This window comes from Leptodactylus fuscus, chromosome 9 (assembly GCF_031893055.1).
Source record: "Leptodactylus fuscus isolate aLepFus1 chromosome 9, aLepFus1.hap2, whole genome shotgun sequence".
In the NCBI taxonomy this organism is placed as follows: domain Eukaryota; kingdom Metazoa; phylum Chordata; class Amphibia; order Anura; family Leptodactylidae; genus Leptodactylus; species Leptodactylus fuscus.
This window is the reverse complement of record NC_134273.1, coordinates 64261705-64286305: the sequence shown is the minus strand read 5'-3', so window position 1 is coordinate 64286305 and position 24601 is coordinate 64261705. Positions and strand designations below refer to the sequence as shown.

General features: G+C 41.3%; 1 protein-coding gene across 6 annotated transcripts; it reads left to right on the top strand.

Moving 5' to 3' along the window:
* Positions 1–2087: 2087 nt before the first annotated feature.
* On the top strand, positions 2088–23870 carry LOC142217820 (putative ferric-chelate reductase 1). 6 transcript variants are annotated; one of them, XM_075286137.1, is made up of 7 exons: positions 2091–2258; positions 14714–14829; positions 14983–15193; positions 17786–17925; positions 19656–19747; positions 21636–21723; positions 23222–23870. In XM_075286137.1, the coding sequence occupies exons 3-7, from the start codon at positions 14995–14997 to the stop codon at positions 23285–23287; spliced, it is 585 nt and encodes a 194-aa protein (XP_075142238.1). In that variant the 5' UTR covers positions 2091–2258; positions 14714–14829; positions 14983–14994; the 3' UTR covers positions 23288–23870. The 6 variants fall into 6 exon arrangements, with proteins under 6 accessions (XP_075142235.1, XP_075142238.1, XP_075142240.1 ...); XM_075286135.1 differs by having other exon boundaries at positions 2248–4333; XM_075286136.1 differs by lacking the exon at positions 2091–2258 and adding an exon at positions 4345–5666.
* Positions 23871–24601: the final 731 nt, after the last annotated feature.

The window sequence follows — 24601 nt, the reverse complement described above, 5'->3', positions numbered from 1 at the left end:
TGATATACACTTACATATATACAAATATAGCACATTGCTCGCACAATATTTCACTCCAGCAACACACTAGTTGTCTTAGCAGGAGCTGCCTGTCAGCTGAAATTCACGGAAGGGAGGGGGTGGGAGTGGAAGAAAGTGCTGCCCAGCAATTCACATGAATTTCTCACAGCATGAGTTAACTAACATGGATGTGTAATAATAACAACGTGTGCAATAATAATGTATGTAGTATCTATACATTATATACACACAAAAAACTGCAGTAGCATTCTGTACACAGCATCAGGGCATATGGAAATGGAAATCCAAAAGGCACTACTAATATGGTTAAAACACCTAATATAATCTATAAATGATAGGTGCTTCCTTATACACATTTGATCAAATAGTAAGAATAGAACCTGCCACGACTAGGTGACCTCAATGAGATGGGATCCTACACTAACATATCTGTCCTGGACCTGGTCTACAGTGTGAACACAGGGCAAGTAGGATCCAGAGCTAACTTCCCCACAATACATACACACACTTTAGGGTAAGTTCACATCAGCATTTTTTATAGTTCATAGCGACAAAAGAACAAACTAAGTCGTAAAAAAGGATCTAGGATACCAATTAGAGATGAGCGAGTACTGTTTGGATCAGCCGATCCGAACAGCACGCTCCATAGAAATGAATGGATGCACCTGGTACTTCCGCTTTGACGGTGGCTGGCCACTTAACCCCCCGCGTGCCGGCTACGTCCATTCATTTCTATGCGAGCGTGCTGATCCGAACAGTACTCGCTCATCTCTAATACCAATGAATCCCAAGAGACTCCATGGACTTGGGTTTCCGAAAAATTTTCTGTCATTGTCACTGGACAAAAAGAGTCCTTTAGGCTGAGGCCCCACATTGCGGAAACACAGCGTTTTTTTGTTGCAGATTTTCTTGCGTTTTTTTTAAGCCAAAGCCAAGAATGGCTACAAAAGGAATGGCAAATATATAGGAAGTTCTTACACTTCTACCTTCTGCTCAATCCTCTCCGGGCTTTGGCTCAAAAAAATGCAGAAAAATCTGCAACAAAAAAATCTGCGTTTCAGCAATGCAGGATTTTAGATGAACTCTGGAACGGAGGCTCTTAATAGAGATGCAGATGGGAACATAGCCTTACACATACTGTATATAAAAATATATATTTCATCGGTGTACACTATTTACATACATATTTATATCTACAATACATATGGACATTTCTATAGAATATATACAGTATAGTACACAATTAGAATAGAGTTATGTTTGTTAAAAGTGGTCACTAATTACAGACATTTCTAAACATATATATAAAAATATACTATATATAGTTCATTATATACGTACATCACACACATTTGAATCTACATACATCACTATATACATACATCACACATGGACATGACATGCATATATACATAGATTTCACACGGACATCTCCTCTGGTGGTGCCGGAACCCCAATATGACCTTGTACTATATCACATATTATAGAAATAACCAGTCATGTAATAGGGTATAATATAATAATCCTGTATATGGGGGTGCGGTGTCTGGCGGTGTCAGGTCCGCTCAGTTATTTGTACCAGATACGGATATATGACACTAGTATAACATGTATAGAGGGGGATTGTTCTATATCTGATGGGTTTTATATCACATATTATATAATAAATCAGAAGATCTCACGTCTATCACTATATAGAATAGCAGAGCTGACTGCGCTATTCTGCCGCCCCATAACAACCCAACAGGCGACAACTGATGACAGTGGCCATAGGAAAATCTTACAGAAATGAGAGGAGACATTAATGGTGATAGAGTAATCTTATAGTTAGCTTACTTGAGCTCAACAGTAGTGACTCCATTTTGGATCATATGTTACCTTTATATGAACTTTTGTACTCTCAGTAGATGAGCAAAACAAGTTGCTGTTCCATAACCTAATACACATATCTTTTCTTAGACATTTATCACATTTATACAGAGTTAAAGGATGTGTGGTAATGGATCTAGGAAGAGGGAGTATAGCATGTGGTCAAACACAATTGTGGAAGAAGTCAGTTCCGGAAATACCCTCATTCCGCATCCCTTTTACTTAGAATTTGTATGAAATCATATCCATAAGTATATCATGAGCCAGGATTATGTCATTATTATGATGAATTGGTTTTTGTATTTGAATGCTATAAAATAAACGGTCTCTGGGCGGAACTTTGCAGAGCTCTGTCCGGACACACAGAAGTATGACTTGTGTATCTGTCTGTAATGTCTGACTGTGCAATCTACCTGGTCGGTCCTGGGGTAAGATACCTGACAACCATGACAACTCTAACAGCTTGGTGGAGAATGCGGGCATAATGCCAATTAACCCTTTGGTGGACTAGGTGTGGGGGGGTTGCTTCTCTGTCAGAGGAACGCATATATCCTAGGTAAGTGAGGGCAATGCCCCACTGTGCTTTCCTTTGGTAGAGAGTAATGCTCCTATCAGTTCATTGGAGGGACCACAAGGCATGCACCCCAGGTGGATTGTATACTCAGATGTATATCTTCTTTTCTGTCTGTCTCTTTTATTCTTTTATGTCTTCTGTTTGTCTGTAACATGTTTTGGTACCATTGTATGTTATTGTGGGATGTGGTTGCACGTACTGTATGTGATCAGAAGTGGTTTAGAAGTTATGTTATGTAGATTGATTAACGTGTCTTGACAGCAGGAAGGAGTTAACTGTTTGATTTGGCTATTGCTGTTTTGATTTTTGTCGGAAAGATTCTACTTACAGACTTGAGTTGAGTAGTGTGTGTTTGTTTGTGCTGCTGCCAATTAGGGAAAAAAATAGTTGTTGCTATTGTATAAGATAAGGTATCTTCTTGACTTCTTGTTCTATTTGTTGTATGATCGTATGTTGTTTGTTTCATGGACATTAAGACTCCTTGAATGAGACTATGTGAGCGTATGTGGGTGCCTGAATTTAGGTGTGGTCTCTTGGCATCTGGCCAAAAGAATATTTTATGGGTAAACTTGCCACCAAGACATTAAGAACACTCTCCAATATTTGTTTTTTTGATTAAATTCAGTTTTCATCTTTTTTTGACCTGTTTGTCTGGATATCCTTCGCCTCTTTGTTGAAGAGTTAACTTCTGCAGAGGGGGAGAACGGGGGAGGGTTTCCTCTCAGTGCAACATGTCTGTGTCTGTGTTTCATGTTTTTGCTGTTTAAAGTCGAAGCAACATTAATGCATGTCACTAACACACTAATATGCATTATTTGTTCCCGGTCTAGAAGGTTTTGCTTTAACAATTGTTGGACTGTTATTATTCAGTACATTTTTAAGCATTTGCATAGCAAGAAAATGCAGACACCAATGTGGGATATTGTTGTAAATATTTTGTCCACATTGCAGATTGGGATTAATGCTTGCCGATTAGAAGAATATGAAATATTTGTTAAAGTGATAGAGCCAGGTTGAAATTGAAAAGTACTGGATTGAGAATGCTAAACTGTGATTGAGTGATATTGAGGAAAATAAGTTTGTGTCATCCGGTGGAGATAGATTTTAGATGTCCTCAGAATCTTGATCAACTAGAGTATCACACTGAGGCAGAGAAGTGCAGGATTGCAAGTTTTGCTGTAACTTGTTCTGAACGTTTAACCGCAATGAAGGTCATTTGTTGAGTGTATTGCAATGATCATTTGATTAGCTGCTGTGGATGATACATTTCCAGGTGTCCAGAATCTCAAAGTACAATTTCAGATCACACTTGTGGGTGAGAATTTGTCATCAGGCATTGACACCTCCTCCCTCACAGGACGTTGCCCTCACCTCGTTGAGAATAGTTGCAGACGTAGGGGCTGCTACGAATTGACCATAGCGGAGAAAACAGGGAGGGGCTCGCTACCCCAGACTGTTTGCTATGGGAACTGCTTTCACAAAATCAGGAAGAGGACCCAAGTATGAAACTGAAGGTTTCTTATCTGTCCTATAAAGAATGATGTGCAGAGAAGCTCATGTGTACAGAGACTAATCCCGCACCTTTACTAACAGTCGCCCCCTGTAGTATGTTCTGTGTAATGTCTGGCCATGTCTTAGGATCCTCGGTGTTATACTCAGATCTCTTACCACAGACGTCCCCATGAAGTGATGAGCAGTACAGAGCCCGGCATGTAGACGTCCATCTCCTCCCATCACTGACCAGTAACTGACGCCGGACAACTGGTTTTTTCAAATTCAGATCCAGCGATCCTATTGGCTGTAAGCAGCTGCAGTTACCATGGTGACAGATGCAGCTGGGGAGTTAACCCCTCATGTGCCAGTGCTGTTGTACCTTTCTGCAGACATTGCTGTATCAGGGCTTGTTTATTGCAGGATGAGATACATTGCACTTACTGATTCACTTTTATTACCTCTTTTGTAACATTACATTAGATTGTCTCTATACATTGCCCATACACACTGAAGTGACTCTACTGTAGTGGTTGTGCCTGAGTTTTGGCATCAGAAAGGTAATTTTAGGCAAATTTACTTCTAGAACATTTTTCTGCGTAGCTAGGCAAGGAGTGTGAGTTGAGTCAAAAGTGGTCTGCCTGCAACAATGGGCACCCCAGTACAAGTCAAAATATGCCATAGAATTTGTGATATACACTCAGACTAGTCAGCGTAAAGAATAGTCAGACTTATAATCCAGTATCAGCCACTATGATAAATCTGGTGTAGTATAAGATTGTCTAGTCTATTACATGGTCTATTAGTAAATGTCGCCGCTGTGTAAATGTAACTGCTCAGAATACTGGACCTTACCTGGATATTATCATACATGGCACATATGAAGCAATCTATTAGATAACGACATTAGCGTGTCGAAACAGTGCCCGCATATGCTTATTTGAAGCCAAATAGAACAGCACGTAGCATCTAGACAAAGATAAACCTTCAGTTAAATCCGGACCACGTGGATTAAGTTTGGTTTATATATAGTGGGTCAGAGCCTAATAAACTATATCAGTCCATACATGCCCCTATTTCCCATGTATGAGTGTTCCTGTGTCACCTACTTCATGTACTAAGTCCATATTTATATCTGTGACTAGGGAAAGCTGGATGGCAAAACATATGGCCGTCACCATTGTTCCCAATGGGGGTTATGATCCCCAAGTTTCCAGTTTCCCTTCATGGCACAGGTAGCGGGGAACCTTCACCCCCTCCTTGGTGCCCTTTGGTTATACGACCTAAAATAATAACAGTAACTGTTGTATCCAAAGTGGAAATTTGACCTTAAAAATATATAAGGGTTTGTAACTAAAACTAAGTACTTGGTGAAAATACAAAGTAAACCTTCTAGAAAGCTAAGCTTCTAGTAATCTAATCCTCACTAAGACTCGATGGTGATGGCTTTTCTTGTCAACACCTACTACAGATTAGAAAAATCATTTTCCTAAATTAAAGGGCTTGTCCAGGAATTGGAGCAACCTGTCAGGCGGCTGGAGGAGGGACTGGTAATATTTATTCACATATATCAGAGGTTACTTACTAGTGACTGCTGAAGCCACTGATTGGTCTCCATGGACATATCAGGTGCAGAAATTCAGGCAACACGGTTCCAACACGATACAAACCAAACACCTGCGGTGGAGAAAGGAGAACTGGGGACAGCTGAGTATCCTTTTGCGCGTGCACACACTCACACACACATATATTTATATATCTCCCAGCTGCCCCATAGTTTCCTCCAATTCCTGGACAATCCCTTTAAGAAGAACGAGCTCTGTTCCATAAAGAGCACCATTTACTGAACACGACTCTGGAGATGGGCTGGTTAAGTCAATCATTATTGCACCACATGTGGATCAAGCTTTTAGTATGTTTACCAAGGTTTATTAAGTCCTTTGATCCTGTTCTTGCCTGACCTACTATAATGATGCTAGTTGTCCAATCTGGAGTCCAATTGGTGAGGCAATGGCACAGTACTTTAAAAGTAGGAGAAGAAGAGCTAAATAGCAGGATTAGTACCTCAGGAGTAAAACACAACCTTGGTAAGACATATGCAGGATGGGGTATGCAGGATGGGGTACTCAGGAGGACTAGAGTAGTGGTGAGGATCAGGGCCAACAGGAAGTAGATGGCCAGAATAATCAGGCACAAGATGGAGTAAACTGTGGGCTTATATAGGGATTGTTATACTGTGATTAGCCACAGAGCACTCATCCAGAAGCCAATTACTGCAATAGAAAGGACCAGGCTTAGCAAAGCAAAGACCAAAAAACAGTGGCGTAATGATCATGCTCGCTGGGAGTGCGACCATGACCAGTCCTGGAGGAGTACAGGGCCCATGACCAGCTGGAAATGTCCAAACCACCATGACAGTGGTTGGGGAAAGCCTTGTTCCCTGACTGTTATACATATTGTTAATGGAAAGGAGCCTGACTGGGAGTGCAGGCTAAGTGTGTGAGCAAGAGGGTGACATGGGGGTGCAGGCTGTGTGGGCAAGAGGGCTATATGGGGTTGTAGGTTGTGTATGAGCAAGAGAAGAGAATGGTGGGTTTGGCTCTTAGGGGGGGAACTGTGAGCACATAATACTGTGTGGGGCCACTGGTGAGGATATAATTCTGTGTGGGGGACACTGTGGAGCATATAATTCTGTGTGGGGACACTGTGGAGCATATAATACTATGTGGGGCCACTGTAGAGCATGTAATACTGTTTGGGGGCCACTGTGGAGCATGTAATACTGTTTGGGGGCCACTGTGGAGCATGTAATACTGTTTGGGGGTCACTATGGAGCAAATAATACTGTTTGGGGCCACTGTGGAGCACATAATACTGTGTGGGGTCCACTGTGGAGCATGTAAAACTGTCCCAGTATTGTTTACATGCCGGGCGCTGCGCTGCTCACTAACTATATTCTTGATAACTGCAGTTGCGGGTACTAAAGCTGTACCCCTTTCAAGTATCTAAGATATCGCTTCATAACTGCCACTATTTGCTCTAGGAAGGGGGTAGGGGACCCCAGAGAAAAGTTTGCACCCAGGCCCACAAGACTTTAGTCACTGACAAAAAGGCTTCTTCAAAAGAATAATGGTTAAGGATGTAAAACCTAGCTGGGAAGTAAAAGGTTTGAGGCCTAGTGAAATCAGTTCCTGACACCTACAATACATGTTTGTACACAGCAAATTTTACCTGTCACCACTGAGGCTGTGTAGGGCTTTTTGTGATTTATTAGATCATTACCTGTCTGAACTTGGCAAAGATTCAATTATTGCTTAGACATAAGTTTAATTATGTATTGTTCTCTGCCTCGTAGTTAATAATATGACAAACAAACTAAAGAAAAAAAAAATTTTTTTGGTTGGTGCACCCCCAATAGTTCAAGGAGCAAACAAAATATATTAAAGTGCACTAAAACTCAACTTTTATTAATGTGTTTTAAAAGTTCAGAACGGCGTAATAAACTACCGTCCATATAAAGGGGATATTGAAACAACAGTAGAGTAGGGTAATATTCTAATGGCTGTATTAGATACTGTGTCAACCTACAGATGCAGCTCAGTCTTTTAGTCAATTCCCTTCAATACAATTCCCACCCTCCATGCATGAGACAGCAGGACTAGTACCAGAACCTAGGGGGCACTAAAATCTCCTCTATTGTCAATAAGAGGTTAAGAACAATAAGCCCACCCTAATTCCAATGTTTGCTAGTACTTATGTTTGCTAGTATTTATCTAGCTAGGGAAGACCACAAGCATACATCTGGTAATTAGCAAGTTACACACAGCCAAAGTATCTATAGGGTTAAATTTCCCCCAATGCTTTAACCTACTCCACACACAAACACACGACTCAAATGGTATACATATAACTAGTAATGCAGCCTAACGGTCCGTTTCCCCGACCAAAGTCAGTTCATCAGAGGCTTTTTTATGCACATTGATAGTGCTAATGATATTTGTATAGCATTGAATTATAGCGTGTAGCCGCTTGTCGGCTGTGATGTATAGCCGCATTGGCGGCTGGTAATGCTTGTTACTTATACCAAACAAGCCCCACCCCTCTTGGTGACGTCAGAGTGGGCGTGCCCAATCAGATGACTCGCACCATACTATGTCACCTCTCCTATTGGTGCCCTGAGCTCCGGCTCAATGCCGCCACTCAAAATCACACCCAACAGGGTATAACAAAAACCCACCCCATATGGGGGCGTAAACTAACAATGCACAAGCGTCATAGTAACCCCAGATATAATATCGCGGACCACCTCAAACAAGGTACAAATCCACACAGATAACCAAAAGCACCCAGTCCGTTACCAGAGTAGAACCAATGGTGGAAGAAAACAAATAAAATACACCAAAATAAGGTATATAGGTAGAATAAAACTAATATAGAAAGGGGACCATTATGTTTGCATACACATCTATCTGAACCAGATGAATACATACATAGGTAGGTATATAAAAGATAGAAATAAATACCAATTCCAAGCATGCCTAATCCATATAGGTAAGTACGCACATGATGAAAAACAAATGGATGACTATTAATGTTAAAGGAGAGTACAAACACACTTGCAGCAATCACTGACCAGGGAATCAGAATGCATACTATTCAAAGGAAGCTACTGTATGAAATCACTTCATTAAGCCCCCTAGGCTGCACCGTATCCAAGAGGAAGGTCCAACGGGCTTCTCTCTGTAGGACCTTTCGATCAAAGTCCCCCCCTCTCACAGATCTTGTGACCACTTCAATTCCTTGAAATCTGAGGTTAGAGACATCCCCCTCATGATATTCCCAGAGGTGTCTTGAAATTGGTGTAGGCTCTTTACGTAAGGTATCATTGATATGTTCCCTTATCCTCCTGCGGAACTCCCTTGTGGTTTTCCCCACATACTGGAGTCCGCAGGAGCAAGTAGCCAAATATACAACCCCAGTGGTCTTACAGTTAATGAATTGGCGAATGCAGAAATCCCTGCCAGCATTGGTGCACTTAAATTTACCTCCCCTCAAGATATGTTCACAGGCTCTACATGAACCACAAGGAAATGTACCCCTCGTTGTCCGGGCAATCTGGTCCAGCCACGTAGACTCCGTTCTCATGGGACTCAAGTGGCTATGGACCAATTTATCTCGTATATTGGGACCCCTCCTAAATGTTATATTAGGACGCGGCCCAACCAACTCTCCAAGAAGCGGATCGGTACTCAAAATGCCCCAGGCGTCACTCAGAATCTTTTTAACACTCTCTGCCGCCTGGTCATACGTTGCTATAATCCGCGTTTGTGTACATTTCTCCGTTACATAGTTTGATACCCGGGGATTCAGTAATGATGTACGGTCCACCGTGAAAGCATGATGGTAAGCTTTCTTCAAGACCCCATCAGGGTATCCACGTCTCCTAAACCTACCCTGTAGGTCCCTCGCCATCACCCTGAAATCGGAGATTTCCGAACAGTTTCTGCGTAGCCTAAGGCACGCCCACTCTGACGTCACCAAGAGGGGTGGGGCTTGTTTGGTATAAGTAACAAGCATTACCAGCCGCCAATGCGGCTATACATCACAGCCGACAAGCGGCTACATGCTATAATTCAATGCTATACAAATATCATTAGCACTATCAATGTGCATAAAAAAGCCTCTGATGAACTGACTTTGGTCGGGGAAACGGACCGTTAGGCTGCATTACTAGTTATATGTATACCATTTGAGTCGTGTGTTTGTGTGTGGAGTAGGTTAAAGCATTGGGGGAAATTTAACCCTATAGATACTTTGGCTGTGTGTAACTTGCTAATTACCAGATGTATGCTTGTGGTCTTCCCTAGCTAGATAAATACTAGCAAACATAAGTACTAGCAAACATTGGAATTAGGGTGGGCTTATTGTTCTTAACCTCTTATTGACAATAGAGGAGATTTTAGTGCCCCCTAGGTTCTGGTACTAGTCCTGCTGTCTCATGCATGGAGGGTGGGAATTGTATTGAAGGGAATTGACTAAAAGACTGAGCTGCATCTGTAGGTTGACACAGTATCTAATACAGCCATTAGAATATTACCCTACTCTACTGTTGTTTCAATATCCCCTTTATATGGACGGTAGTTTATTATGCCGTTCTGAACTTTTAAAATACATTAATAAAAGTTGAGTTTTAGTGCACTTTAATATATTTTGTTTGCTCCTTGAACTATAGTGCACCAACCAAAAAAATTTTTTTTCTTTAGTTTGTTTGTCTAATATTGGTGTATCTACCTGGATATGGCAGGATTTTTGGCAGGGGCCATTGACCATGACAGATGGCTGAATGACACCAAGGAAGTTTTCACTGAATCAGATCTACCTGTACAAACACAGACTCTGAGTATAGGTGCTGCATTTAGACAACTTACTCGTGTGTATAAGGAGAATTTACGTTCATTCTGGGAGATACATACTTTAGAGGTTTATCTCAAGGACTGTATTGTCCCTAGGGGATTTAGGATTAACCTACTCCCTTCTGCAAGGATTAAATCTCCTGAGTTTATGGCAAAATGGGAGAAGCATTCTATAGAGGCCTCTTTAAAATTCATGGGTCTTTTGCTGGAGGAGGAAAAAGCTGTCTTTGAGAAAACTTCTACTGCCTTAAAAGAGAATATAGAGGCAGTTAGGAAATTTGAGAGCAATCAAGAGTATGAACGTAAAGAAGTTGTTTTGCAGCAAACTATTGAAAAATTTGTCTCTTTTACGAAAGAAAGGAAACATTTTCAATATAGGAGAGATTTAACTGATTTTAGAGAAGGTAGAGTTTTTGATTACTCTGCTAAATCACAGACGGGTGTCAACAAACAACCTGACACTGAAATTTCATCCTCAGATTGTGAGGGATCTGATTCAGATAGTCGGAGGAGGGGCAATAGGAGGGAGAAAACTGACATTTCCACCACATCCAGAACTGACACTGGTATAAGATCTCCTAATAGGAACCAACGTGACCGTTCAAGGAATAGACGAGGCAGGGGTATAGCCACTAGGAGCAATTTTTTGGCCCAAGGCCCCCCGATTTCAGATTACTTGCTGAGAAACCGCAAATAGTTGTTGATGGTGTGGGAGTGGTTACAGGGAGTGATGAAATGCAGATAATCAACCTTTCTAGTAAAACACTTACAACAGATGAAATCAGGGTGTTGAAGAAGGGGTTGACATTTGTGCCCACTCCTAATTTTGACCCATTCACTTGGGTTAAGGACATTAACCTATTTGTGCGTAAACTGAAATGGAAACAATTTTTCAAACTATCAGATAAACGCAAGTGTGAGGAATTGGGGGTTACTGAGGAAGACTTGGTGTCACTTAATATTTTGGGGGATTTATTGGAGGAAGGACAGAGACCTTTGGGGGAGGGACCATTCACCCAGAGACGTCCACCATCCAAAAAAAAGTCCTCCAATGAGTGACGAGGGGGCTGCTGACATTTTCCTAAGGGTGGTCACTGAACAGATCAATAAATTAAGGGCAGGAGGCCATATGAATACCCTTGGGATGAATTTAACACAGTCCGAAAAAAGAGCTCTACGAAATTTGGAGGAGTGCCCAGATATAATTATCAAGCCTTCTGACAAAGGCGGTAACCTTGTAATCCTGGATAGGTCACAATACGTTGACATGTGTCGGTCCATATTGTCTGATTCTATTGGATATGAAAAGATCAGATTTGAGAGAGTGGCAGGTTTTCGGGATGAATTAAAACTTATCCTGGATAGGGGCCTGGCTAATCGCCTTATTAATAAATCTGAGTATGACTTCATGTTACCAAATTTTCCAATACAGGCAACATTCTACGCGTTGCCTAAAATTCACAAGGGGCTGAGTCCCCTAAAGGGACGCCCCATAGTGGCTGGTATCGGCTCAGTGACACAGGGAGCAAGCCTCTACGTGGATGATATCTTACGTCCCTTTGTGGTCAGCCTTCCATCATACGTTAGGGACACCATGGATGTCCTCCGTCGTCTGGAGGGCATCCAGGTGTCCCCTGACGTCAGGCTGGCCAGTTTGGACGTGGAGTCCTTATATGGCTCTATTCCCCATACCAAGGGATATGTAGCGGTAGAGAGCTTTTTGGCCACAAGGGGTAATTATATGTTGGAACACAACTCCTTTGTGATGGACTTGCTCCGATTTGTGTTGGAGCGAAATTGTTTCGCATTTGATGGGGACCTCTTCCACCAGCTCAGGGGAGTTGCGATGGGGAGCCCTTGTGCCCCCAGCTTTGCAAATCTCTACCTGGGCTGGTGGGAGAGGGAGGTCGTATTCTCTGAGACCATGGTGAGATGGACCAACTATATTCTCCTCTGGGTCCGTTTCATCGATGATATTTTGATTCTTTGGGACGGACCAGAGGAGGAATTTCTCTCCATGGTCCGGGCGTTGAATAAAAATGATCTAGGCCTATTCTTTACGTCCGAGATTAGTGCTGATAAAATCATTTTCTTGGACTTGACCATTAGTAAGGGACCGTCTGGTCAATTACGCACGACCGTTCACAGGAAACCAACTTCTACGAACTCATTGCTCCTGTGGGATAGTTGTCACCCGGCACCGCTTCGTGCTGGTATCCCGAAAGGTCAATACCTTAGGCTACGCAGAAACTGTTCGGAAATCTCCGATTTCAGGGTGATGGCGAGGGACCTACAGGGTAGGTTTAGGAGACGTGGATACCCTGATGGGGTCTTGAAGAAAGCTTACCATCATGCTTTCACGGTGGACCGTACATCATTACTGAATCCCCGGGTATCAAACTATGTAACGGAGAAATGTACACAAACGCGGATTATAGCAACGTATGACCAGGCGGCAGAGAGTGTTAAAAAGATTCTGAGTGACGCCTGGGGCATTTTGAGTACCGATCCGCTTCTTGGAGAGTTGGTTGGGCCGCGTCCTAATATAACATTTAGGAGGGGTCCCAATATACGAGATAAATTGGTCCATAGCCACTTGAGTCCCATGAGAACGGAGTCTACGTGGCTGGACCAGATTGCCCGGACAACGAGGGATACATTTCCTTGTGGTTCATGTAGAGCCTGTGAACATATCTTGAGGGGAGGTAAATTTAAGTGCACCAATGCTGGCAGGGATTTCTGCATTCGCCAATTCATTAACTGTAAGACCACTGGGGTTGTATATTTGGCTACTTGCTCCTGCGGACTCCAGTATGTGGGGAAAACCACAAGGGAGTTCCGCAGGAGGATAAGGGAACATATCAATGATACCTTACGTAAAAAGCCTACACCAATTTCAAGACACCTCTGGGAATATCATGAGGGGGATGTCTCTAACCTCAAATTTCAAGGAATTGAAGTGGTCACAAGATCTTTGAGAGGGGGGGACTTTGATCGAAAGGTCCTACAGAGAGAAGCCCGTTGGACCTTCCTCTTGGATACGGTGCAGCCTAGGGGGCTTAATGAAGTGATTTCATACAGTAGCTTCCTTTGAATAGTATGCATTCTGATTCCCTGGTCAGTGATTGGTGCAAGTGTGTTTGTACTCTCCTTTAACATTAATAGTCATCCATTTGTTTTTCATCATGTGCGTACTTACCTATATGGATTAGGCATGCTTGGAATTGGTATTTATTTCTATCTTTTATATACCTACCTATGTATGTATTCATCTGGTTCAGATAGATGTGTATGCAAACATAATGGTCCCCTTTCTATATTAGTTTTATTCTACCTATATACCTTATTTTGGTGTATTTTATTTGTTTTCTTCCACCATTGGTTCTACTCTGGTAACGGACTGGGTGCTTTTGGTTATCTGTGTGGATTTGTACCTTGTTTGAGGTGGTCCGCGATATTATATCTGGGGTTACTATGACGCTTGTGCGTTGTTAGTTTACGCCCCCATATGGGGTGGGTTTTTGTTATACCCTGTTGGGTGTGATTTTGAGTGGCGGCATTGAGCCGGAGCTCAGGGCACCAATAGGAGAGGTGACATAGTATGGTGCGAGTCATCTGATTGGGCACGCCCACTCTGACGTCACCAAGAGGGGTGGGGCTTGTTTGGTATAAGTAACAAGCATTACCAGCCGCCAATGCGGCTATACATCACAGCCGACAAGCGGCTACACGCTATAATTCAATGCTATACAAATATCATTAGCACTATCAATGTGCATAAAAAAGCCTCTGATGAACTGACTTTGGTCGGGGAAACGGACCGTTAGGCTGCATTACTAGTTATATGTATACCATTTGAGTCGTGTGTTTGTGTGTGGAGTAGGTTAAAGCATTGGGGGAAATTTAACCCTATAGATACTTTGGCTGTGTGTAACTTGCTAATTACCAGATGTATGCTTGTGGTCTTCCCTAGCTAGATAAACACTAGCAAACATAAGTACTAGCAAACATTGGAATTAGGGTGGGCTTATTGTTCTTAACCTCTTATTGACAATAGAGGAGATTTTAGTGCCCCCTAGGTTCTGGTACTAGTCCTGCTGTCTCATGCATGGAGGGTGGGAATTGTATTGAAGGGAATTGACTAAAAGACTGAGCTGCATCTGTAGGTTGACACAGTATCTAATACAGCCATTAGAATATTACCCTACTCTACTGTTGTTTCAATATCCCCTTTATATGGACGGTAGTTTATTATGCCGTTCTGAACTTTTAAAATACATTAATAAAAGTTGAGTTTTAGTGCACTTTAATATATTTTGTTTGCTCCTTAATAATATGACCCCAGATTTCACAACCTTATGAAATAAGTGTAGGACTATAGTGAATCATCAGAGGGTGGAGAAGAGCAAAAGGAACTAGAACCAGTGCAACTGCACAATCCCATACACGGAGCGCCAGGAGGTGAGTAACTTCTTCTATTGCTCTTAGGATGCGTATCCCTTATTTACTATCAGGTTATTGAAATTATACAATTGAACCTAAACAAAATAAGCATATATAAGTACCCACATGTTACATGTCAAGTACTAAATGTTGTATTTCTATCCCCCACAGTGTTTTGCTAAGATGGATCTTCCTATGAGAATCTATACATTACTATTGCTCGTGTTTTTTCCCATACATTCCAATGGGTTTCCAAATGGAAACGTGGAAAAGGCTTGCGAGACCATGATACCCCAACACGGCGTGGACGCTCAGCCTTCTTTTTCTTTATACAGTCTCAGCTTCTCTAGTGTTAACCATACAGAGGGATTAGGATTCATAGGTAAGTGATCAATTTAATAATAGATAATATTATTGCCCATGAATTCATATCTGATGTGATACATTTACGTTAAAAGAAAATCCAGAAGATTAACCCTTTAAGCTCCTTTTCTGGATCTTTTTAGCTTTTTTTTTTTTTTTTTTTTTTTGTATACACAGAAAGACAAAAATTGCATAGTGTAAATTTAAGATCTGAATTTTTGGGACATTACTATTGAACAAATGGGTTTCTTGAGGTTGTATAGCTTTAGAAACCTCATTAGGCCTTTTGCAAGATATTGCTTCAGCATCTCTGCTCGTGTAACCAACTGAAATGGGAAAACGCAACGGGGAAGTGAAACATTAATATTTCTTAATATTTGTTGGGTCATGGAAATATTGTGCACTGTACGAGATGAATTTGTCAAATATATGGGAAGGTAATACTTCTGCTTTTATGTCTGGAAGTGAGGCTCTTATAAACCCTGTGTGGGAACTGCAAGTAATCAAAAAAAAAAAAAATTAACCACTTCAGTACCAGGCCAATTTGTGGTCCAGGACCAGACACGTTTTTGGTTTTTTTTTTTGTATGTGCAGTTTTGAGGGCTGTAACGTTTTTCTCATATGTCTCATTTTTATGTTGTTTTTATCTTTGAATGTGTTTTAATTTTTTTTGTATTTGGGAAAATATAAACAAAATAGGAGGGAAATTGTATCTGGTTTCCACTTTTCTTTTTTTTAATTTAATAACACAAAGTGTTACTGAAAAACTTTATAAAATAGTTTTTCCTCTCCGTTACGGTAATTTTTATTTTATATGGTGTTGTCGGGGGTGGGGCAATAACCTTTAATAACGGCGTTTTATTAGCGTATTATTTTATTTATTTATTTTATTTACATTATTTGTTAAACTTTTCTAGTAATTTTTTTAATTTATTTTTTATTTATTTTTTTCAGATTGTGTCCCCATAAGGTCATGAAAGACCTTTGGAGACATCTGATCATTTTTTTTTTTTTTTTTGGTATTAGAGACTGATTTCCCATGTAATTGGCCCCATCCCATCATGGCGGCGCCCATAGCTGTGTATACAGCACTTATTGCGCGCTGTATACACAGCGATTGAGAAGGCAGGGAAGGTAAAGTAAGAATATAATATATATATAAGATATATAATATATTGACACTGATGTATCTTTACCACTGCACACAATGAGGCAATAAATCAATTAACTCACCAGCAACCTCCTCCTCCTCCTCCCCCTCTCCGTAGAGTTGTATATGTGACTTGAATACAGAGAAAAAAGATTCCTTTATCAAGATATATTATAAAGGTTCTTATAATCGTATGTTCTATTCACAGTGCGTAAATTGGGCATAAATAAATGTGTCTGGTGCGGAATGCGGAACATAAAAAACACTATTACTTACCTCTCTTTGCTCTGACAGGCTTCAGGCCTACTTGGTGACATCCTAGACATCATATGGGCTGGGGCTTGTGTCCTTATGCGTTGCCCCTGCTTGCCTGAGGTCCTGTACATCATTGAAGAATAGGAGCCACTATGGGTCATAATACTGTGTACAGGGGCCACTATACTATGAAGCATAATAGTTTGTGTAGGGGCCACTATGGGGCATAATAGTGTGTGCAGGAATGCGGGGCGGATGTCTTCCATTGGTCTTTCAGGGTCTTTGGGGGGGATTATTCCAGAGTTCCCGCTGATTATTCATTAATGAGACGTTATCTATAACTGGAGGTGTGCTATAGGTTTTTTGTTCATCAAAGAGCCATCCAGTCAGGATTTTACTTTCCAGAAGGGTCTAGATGGCCTCTTCCATACTTGTGTGATATTCTGCTTTGCAGCCAAAAATGCAAATAATTGTGCGATACATGAAGAGCCTGCTAAGAATACATTAGTGTGTGATTTAATATACAAAAGTACACTACAGAAAACAGTTACATGATGAAACAGAAATGACATGCATATAAGCACAACATTTCTAGAAGTAAAAAGGAACAAAATGAAGGACAGACCCTTGTGCTAAATAGAATGAAGAGGGACAAAGTAGCGGAGAGAGTGAAAGTGACCATGCTTACAATCTGCGTTGCATCTTCATGGGTCTGACCTTGTGTTTTTTGAATATACCATATTTTTAAGGGTCCAAAGAAGACCCAATCCAAACACCCTTTTCCTTCTTCTGGTCAGGTGAGATGAGGATGGGTAACCCTGCGCACAAAAATACAGTTGGAGGATGAAATTCTTATGTACTCACAGGATAAAATTGTTGAAACGAAGGACCAAAGCCAATGACTAGATTGAGATCAGATCGCCACCTAGTAATATATATATATATATATATATATATATATATATGTGGCCGGCATTGTGGGGGATAATTATGTTTCAATTAAAAGGTAGTTCATTTATTAAGTGCATTATAGTTGGCGAGTAAACCTTCAACCCAGTGCTTCAATTGTAAGTATGAATAGAATCATTTGGGTATTGCTGCCATGGTCCATACTGAGATCTTCTCTGATGGAAAAATGTACATCTAGTCTGCCTGTCTATTCACTGTCCTAATGTGTGCAGTTAAATTTTATGTCTTATTTTATAGTCACTCTTCGCAAACATCCCATTACTGACGACTTCAAAGGTTTCATGATTCAGGCTCGTGCACCCAATGGTAACAAACCCCAGGGCAGATTCATAGTCAGCAGCTCAGATGCCCAGACCCTGACCTGTACTACTCAGGAGGTAAATTCAATCTAAAGTCGCCAAGTCACTTCATTATTTAAATTTAAGAAATTTTAACAAACAATAGAAAAGGGAAAAGTTTATGTGATAGGTATTTCCATAATGTATCAAATATTGCACAGAAACATGTCTACCTATATGAATCAGTACACAGTGTACAGTAAATGCAAAAATAAAACCAAGATAAAAAAAAAAATGAAAAATTCAAAAAATAAAAATAAAAATTAGGAAATAGGCAGAACATCCAAATGTGAGCAAAAATCTTAGAACATAGCTACATCTATAAATGTGGATTATAATGAGAAAATGTTGGAAAGTCAGTGGCGCAACAATGACAATCTAATGCTTGCAAACAATTTAGGTCAGTGATACAAGGAAATCATCAAAGAAAAGGTGAAGAGGAAAAGGTGGAAGTAGAATACTACAGCAGTTTTTTTAAATCCATTTTATTATGTCTGTTGGTTTTGCCCCAAAAACTAAAAAAGCGGCTTCTCCACCATGTAGAGCCTTAGCTTTAAAGGGGTTATCCCGTTTCTAGTTTTGATGGCTTATCCTTAGGACAGACCATCTCTATAAGATCTGCGTGGGTCTGACACCTGGACCCTATAGGTGACGTTTACTGAGACAGCGCAGCTCTCGTTCAGATACTATGATCTGCTCTCCTTACTCCCCATATAAACTCTAGTGGCTGGGGTAGGTACTGCAGAACTAAGGATAGGCCAACAATACTGAAAACCAGATAACTCCTTTAGGCTGAATTCACACAGAGTAAACTGGCGCACAATCTGGCACGTATACGCATGCCAGAGTTTGCGCACTCAAAAAAGATCCCATTGATTTCAATGGGGGTTACGATCGTATACGGCGGGTAATTTTGCATCCTTAATTTTACGGCCGCAAAATTACGGGCGCAAAATAACGCGTGTTATACAATCCTAATCCCCATTGAATTCAATGGGATCTTTTTTGAGTGCGCAAACTCTGACATTGCACGCCAGTTTACTCCGTGTGAACTGCCCCTTACTCTTCTACCAGTGACACAACATACCAGTGTGAAAAATGACAAAATGAAAATCTATAATTATAAGTTTGGCCCCAGGATATAATGTGGGCTAAGGCCCGGTTCACATCTGTGTTTGGGTTATTCCGTTCGCCTCTCCGCATGAAAGATGTGGAGAGAAAAGTCCTGCAACCTGCACTTTTCTTCCATTTATCGTGCAGAAACTGATAATCTATGAGATCCAACGGTTTCCCATGGTAACCGCTTTTTTTTATGTGGATTAGGTTTCCATTCAGGGGGGATCCCCAAGCGGACTCCCCAAATGGAAACCCATGCAGAGATGTGAATCGGGCCTAAGGCTCGGTTCATATCTGCATGTGGAGATTCCGTTCCCCTCTCCGCATGAAAAATACAGCGAGAAAAAAGCAGCAAGCAGCACTTTTCTCTCTGCATTTTTCGTGCGTAAAATGAGCGGAAACCACATGGACCTCATTATAGTCTATGGGGTCCAAGGGTTTCTTTAGGTGACGTTTTTTAAGCAGATTAGGTTTCCATTCGGGGGCTCCCCAAGTGGACTCCACAAACGCAGATGTGAACCATGCCTGAGGGGGAGGTCTTCATGGGCTATACATTCTATGTAAGATGTTCTATATTGTACTGAGACAATCTAATCTTTATCCGCAATTCTTACTCCTGTTTTATTTGCTTATATGTCGCAATGTGTTAACAGAGTGCGGTGTCTCACACATCTCCCATCTTGAAGTCAAATGTGTCAGTGCTCTGGCTTCCTACGGGAAAAGCCTCTACAGACTTACAGTTCAGGTAATATGGGAAGAATATGCAAATCTGCCTTCCATGATGTAAGTAGGATTACAGTTGCTGCCTCAGTATTGCAAACCAATAGAGGGCGCTCACTGGAATGTGCAAGCCTGTTTTATGACAGGATTCCAGTGAAATAACCCAATAATGGCTGCTCCCTTTAGCATCATGCCCGACCTTCCAAGAGGCCTTTGGTTTGCAATGATTATTACCAGGTATAGTCTCTCAATCGAGGACAGCTATTTCGATCTACTTGGATCTCTTCAGCTCGATGTAGAGAGGACTATAACCTGGTAGAGGTGAGAGGCTTAGACAGGGTTAAGGGGATATTGTCACTCCTTCTCTCTCCCTAAGGAGTGACAATATCCCCTTAGTTCAGGTAATAGTGTTTTTAGACTGGCGTTACTGATATGTACTGTGTATCTGGCTCCACTGACAAGTTCATTCCTGTTCAAAGAAATAAAACAATTGACGCAAAGAGAGATGGGAATGGCTTAAAAATCCCAAATACTTATTACTAGCCTGCTATACTGCTCTTGTGCTCTCCAGTCTTTGGTTTTCGGCTACAGTGGGGACATCAATCCCAGCAGCCCCATAGAAGTGAACAGAGAGTGATTCGCACACGTGTACTGGCAGTTCATTCACAAGCAGGCTTTACGGGGAGTTTCGATCCTCTGTTTTACCTATTGTTGGGGGACTCAACAGTCCTCATGAATATGTGGTTTTATATCCCGCTAGAAAGCGGACAGTGCGCTGGAGATATCGGTGCTGTTAATTTCAGCACCAATATCTCCCCACTGTCATAAGGGCATTCCTCACAGGCTACATCATCTCTGGGCCGTAAGGATCGCTTCCCCCCACCCATACCCTCATTGCTCTAGAGAGCTCATTTGCATATTGACAAAAATAGTAATATTTTGGGAATTAAGGCACCAATTCATAAGTGGAAAATACTGTTTGATTCCACTGACTGTAGCCTATCTATCTGCAGGTTGGGTTGATATGCTGAGTTCAGGCGACAAGCCGATTTTGGAACCATATATGGGTCTATTCACATGTCTACTTTTTTATGGACAGTTTTTCACACCCATCAAAAAAGCTGACATACTCTGTCCATTTGGACAGACATAGATATAACCATATGAATATACCCATAGACATTCATGAGTTTGAAATCTGCTATGGCCTTACTAGTGGGCAGATCAATAAAAATTCAGAGTTAGGTAGGAATCACACTATCATTGGATTTTGTTCTGAAGGTGTCTGTTTAAAAACAAAAAAACCCGAAAAAACGGACACCTATCATAACGGACACAAACGGACAGTAACTGATGGCTATCAGTAACTGTAGTAACTGTATCAGTAACTATCAGTAACTGATGGCTATCAGTTACTGTCCTTTATATATCTGTTGCCCATAGACTTCAATGTTAAAAAAATAATGGACACTTGCTGTCCATTTTTTCTAACAGACAGAAAAGTCCTGCATGTAGGAATTTTTTTTGTCCGCTTGAAAGAAACCGATGTGAGTGTAATCGGACACAAACGGACGAAAAATAAAATCCCATTGACGCAAATGGAAATTTTAACGGATTGCTTACGATTCAGCTAGTGTCCGTTGTTAAAATCTTGTAACAGACATCTGTCTGCAGTAAATGTTAATGTGCTTTATAAATATTTTTGGCTCATGCGCAGTAGGTCCACAAATAAATTTCTTTAGGCCGGAATCCCACAGCATGAAAACACAGTGTTTTGCTGTGGCAGAAGCGGCGCCCCAAAAAACGCTGCTTTTTCACAGCGGTTTTTGGTTGCGGTTCACTTCATGGGGCCTTAACCTAAGTGTATGACAAGTATATAATCTACTAAACATGATTTCTTTAATGTTCTTTAGGGCTACAGTGGTGCAATCTAAGAACATAATTTGGACAACCGTCTTTAGCGATATCATCCCACTTGCTGGTCTAGGATCTCAACTCTTGGTAATACCATTGTAAAATATATATAAAATAGGGCCTTATTCTCTTGTCTGCATATCCCATACATTGCCATCTGCAATTTTCACAGAAGGCATGCGTACTCATACATTTCAATGCCTTCACTCAGCATGTCGCTTTTACTCGCTGATACTGATGCATCAAACCACTGAAAGTTTATGAGTTATGGCTCAGTGAAAAAAAATCGATGGCATTCGTGTGTGATCCTTTATTCACAGACCCAGAGACGTATAAAGTAAGGAAAATTAAACAAAAAAAAGTTGATCTGTTTTTTGGGGTTTTTTGGGTTTTTTTTTTACAGAAAAAGCAGATCAACCGCAGACAACACAGACCCCACCATCACCCACAAATGAGTAGGGTGGGATACTATCTGTGAACCACGCGGACCTCACACATCTGTGAATGAGGCCTTATAAGGTTGAGTTCACACAGGGTATTTTGGTCAGGATTTTGAGGCCGAATTCCCCTCAAATTCCTGACCAAAAAAAGCCGGCTCTCATAGAAATCAATCCCGGAAAAAAGAAGCGACATGCTCATTCTTCAGGCGGATTCGCAAGGCAAATCCGCCTGAAGACACTCCCTCCTCCCAACTAGGCCCATTCATTTGGGCCTAATCCGGATCGGAGTGCCGCAACTGGATGCCGATGCACTGCACCCGCATCCAGTCATGGCTACCCGTATTTTGGACCAGAATCTAAGGCAGCCTCCATGTCAAATTCCGGTCCAAAATACCCCGTCTGAACCCGGCCTAAGGGATGTGCATATATACTTTCTTTTAGAAACAGTACCACGCCTATATACAGGTTGTGTAGAGAGTGGAGCTGAGCTGGAATATCACTATTTTCACAATTCCATCCAAGGCTTCTGTCAATTGAGGGATGTGTAAAACGGGACAATAGTAGGACATGGACAATTTTTTGACGGACTGCTAAAATGAACTATCAAAAAAACGCTCAGAGCATTCTAAAAATGACAGCAGCCATTTATAAGTTTCATGAAAATAAGGTCTATAGACTACAAGGCCCCATAGACTATAATGGGATCCGTGTGTTCTGCCCAGTGTCCACATGAATCTTGTGGAGAGAAAGTACTTTTCTCTCTGTATGACTTGTGTGGACACCGCGCCAAAAACACACAGATCCCATTATAGTCTATGGGGTCTATGTGCTTTCATTGCTCGACGCTTTTTAATGTGTTCAGTATTCCGTTCAGAGGGTCCCCAAGTGGACTCGCTGAACGCAGATGTGAACCAGGTCTAAGTCTGCATGTACATATTCTAGATTTAGCTGGTGTCCTCTAAACAAATAGAAGTTAGATTCAGGCAGTGAATGATGACACAATATGAGTATTATCTGTGTTGTCGTCTACTTACGTCATACGTTCACTGCTACCTGTATCGTGATGTATACAAGTTCTAATGTGTATATCAGTAATGTCTGAGAAGGTTTGACTCTTTCTTTACGTGATCTGCTTTTTCTTTCAGGCTCCCGCCTTACACCACCTTCTACTCTGCAGCGCTGCGCTCATTTATGCTCTGTTCGCCATCTGAATAGTGAAAACGTTAAGTGATGTACAGTATGGAGGGACTGCCATCTTAAAACGATAGTGATGTTTGCTCGACTTGCCATGTGAAGACTGAAAGCCAGAAGTATTATTTCCTGTATATTTGTCTATGATGTGCTTTTAGATTTACCTTAAGTGTCCTATGAATATATTAGCAGTTACTTCAAGGTTTGGTATTAGACTCTGTTCACACTATGACTCTGACTTCTGATCCTAATGGAGCCAGGGCAGCTGTGATGGATCGGTTTCCTAACAGATCCCATAATGCTCCTCAGATTTCCATTACATTTCTGTTTAGATGACAAGAATAGTCCTGCAGCCTATTATTCTTGTGCCAATCACTGGAAACTTAATGGAATAAAACCAAACGCCATTTTGGCCTGAATTTTTCAGGTTTTAAACTTTAGGGATTTGTTTCGGACAAATTGCCTAAAATAGCTACCTTCATTGTGAAAGATGAAAAGCATCATATGACCCTGGGGACCAGGTGGAAGAGAAATATATTGCATTTTTTGCAGCATTTTGGGTGTGTTTTTGTATGTGTCAAAATAAAAACTTCTTTAAAATTTTTCACAGACTCTAGAAATTTATCTTCGGATACATATTCAAATATAACAGATGGTGCTAAACTACATTAAGTGTAAAAGGTAAAAACATGTGACTTGTGCAATATGCACTTATTACAGTGTGTGAGTGCCAGGTGCTATAATTGTGTGAGTAATGGGTGCTGTGTGCATGTAATAGGTGAGTGATGTGCTCAGTGGTGTAACTAAAGCCTATGCAAAGTTTTGTCCGGGGCTCCCTTCCCTCTCCCTACAGCAAGTTCTTAATAGTGATGATTTCCTGGGCCCCACACAGTATAATATGCTCCACAGTGGACCCCAGATAGTATTACATGCTTGACAGTGGCCCTCGCACAGTATTATATGCTCCATAGTGACCCTCATATAGCATGTTATGCTCCAAAGTGCCCCCCCAAACAGTATAATATGCTCTACAGTGGCCCCACACAGTATAATATGCTCCACACACTGGCCCCACACAGTATAATATGCTCCACACAGTGGCCCCCGCACAGTATAATATGCTCCACAGTGGCCCCACACAGTATAATATGCTCCACACAGTGGCCCCCGCACAGTATAATATGCTCCACACACTGGGCTCCACCCATTATTATATGATCCACATTGGCCCCCACCCCCTACGACCACAATTGTTATGCCACTGGATGTGCTCTATGCATGTAATATGTAATAATGTTTGCTGTACATGTGTAATATGTGTGCTATGAGCTGAG

Bases quoted from the DNA above. Each gene is read 5' to 3' on its own strand.
- LOC142217820 (XM_075286134.1), top strand. From the start codon at position 2,283: ATGTCTGACTGTGCAATCTACCTGGTCGGTCCTGGG. The intron at 2,319-14,982 runs GTAAGATACCTG...TATCCCCCACAG, and splicing joins TCTACCTGGTCGGTCCTGGG to TGTTTTGCTAAGATGGATCT. The intron at 21,724-23,221 runs GTAATACCATTG...TTTTTCTTTCAG, and splicing joins GTCTAGGATCTCAACTCTTG to GCTCCCGCCTTACACCACCT.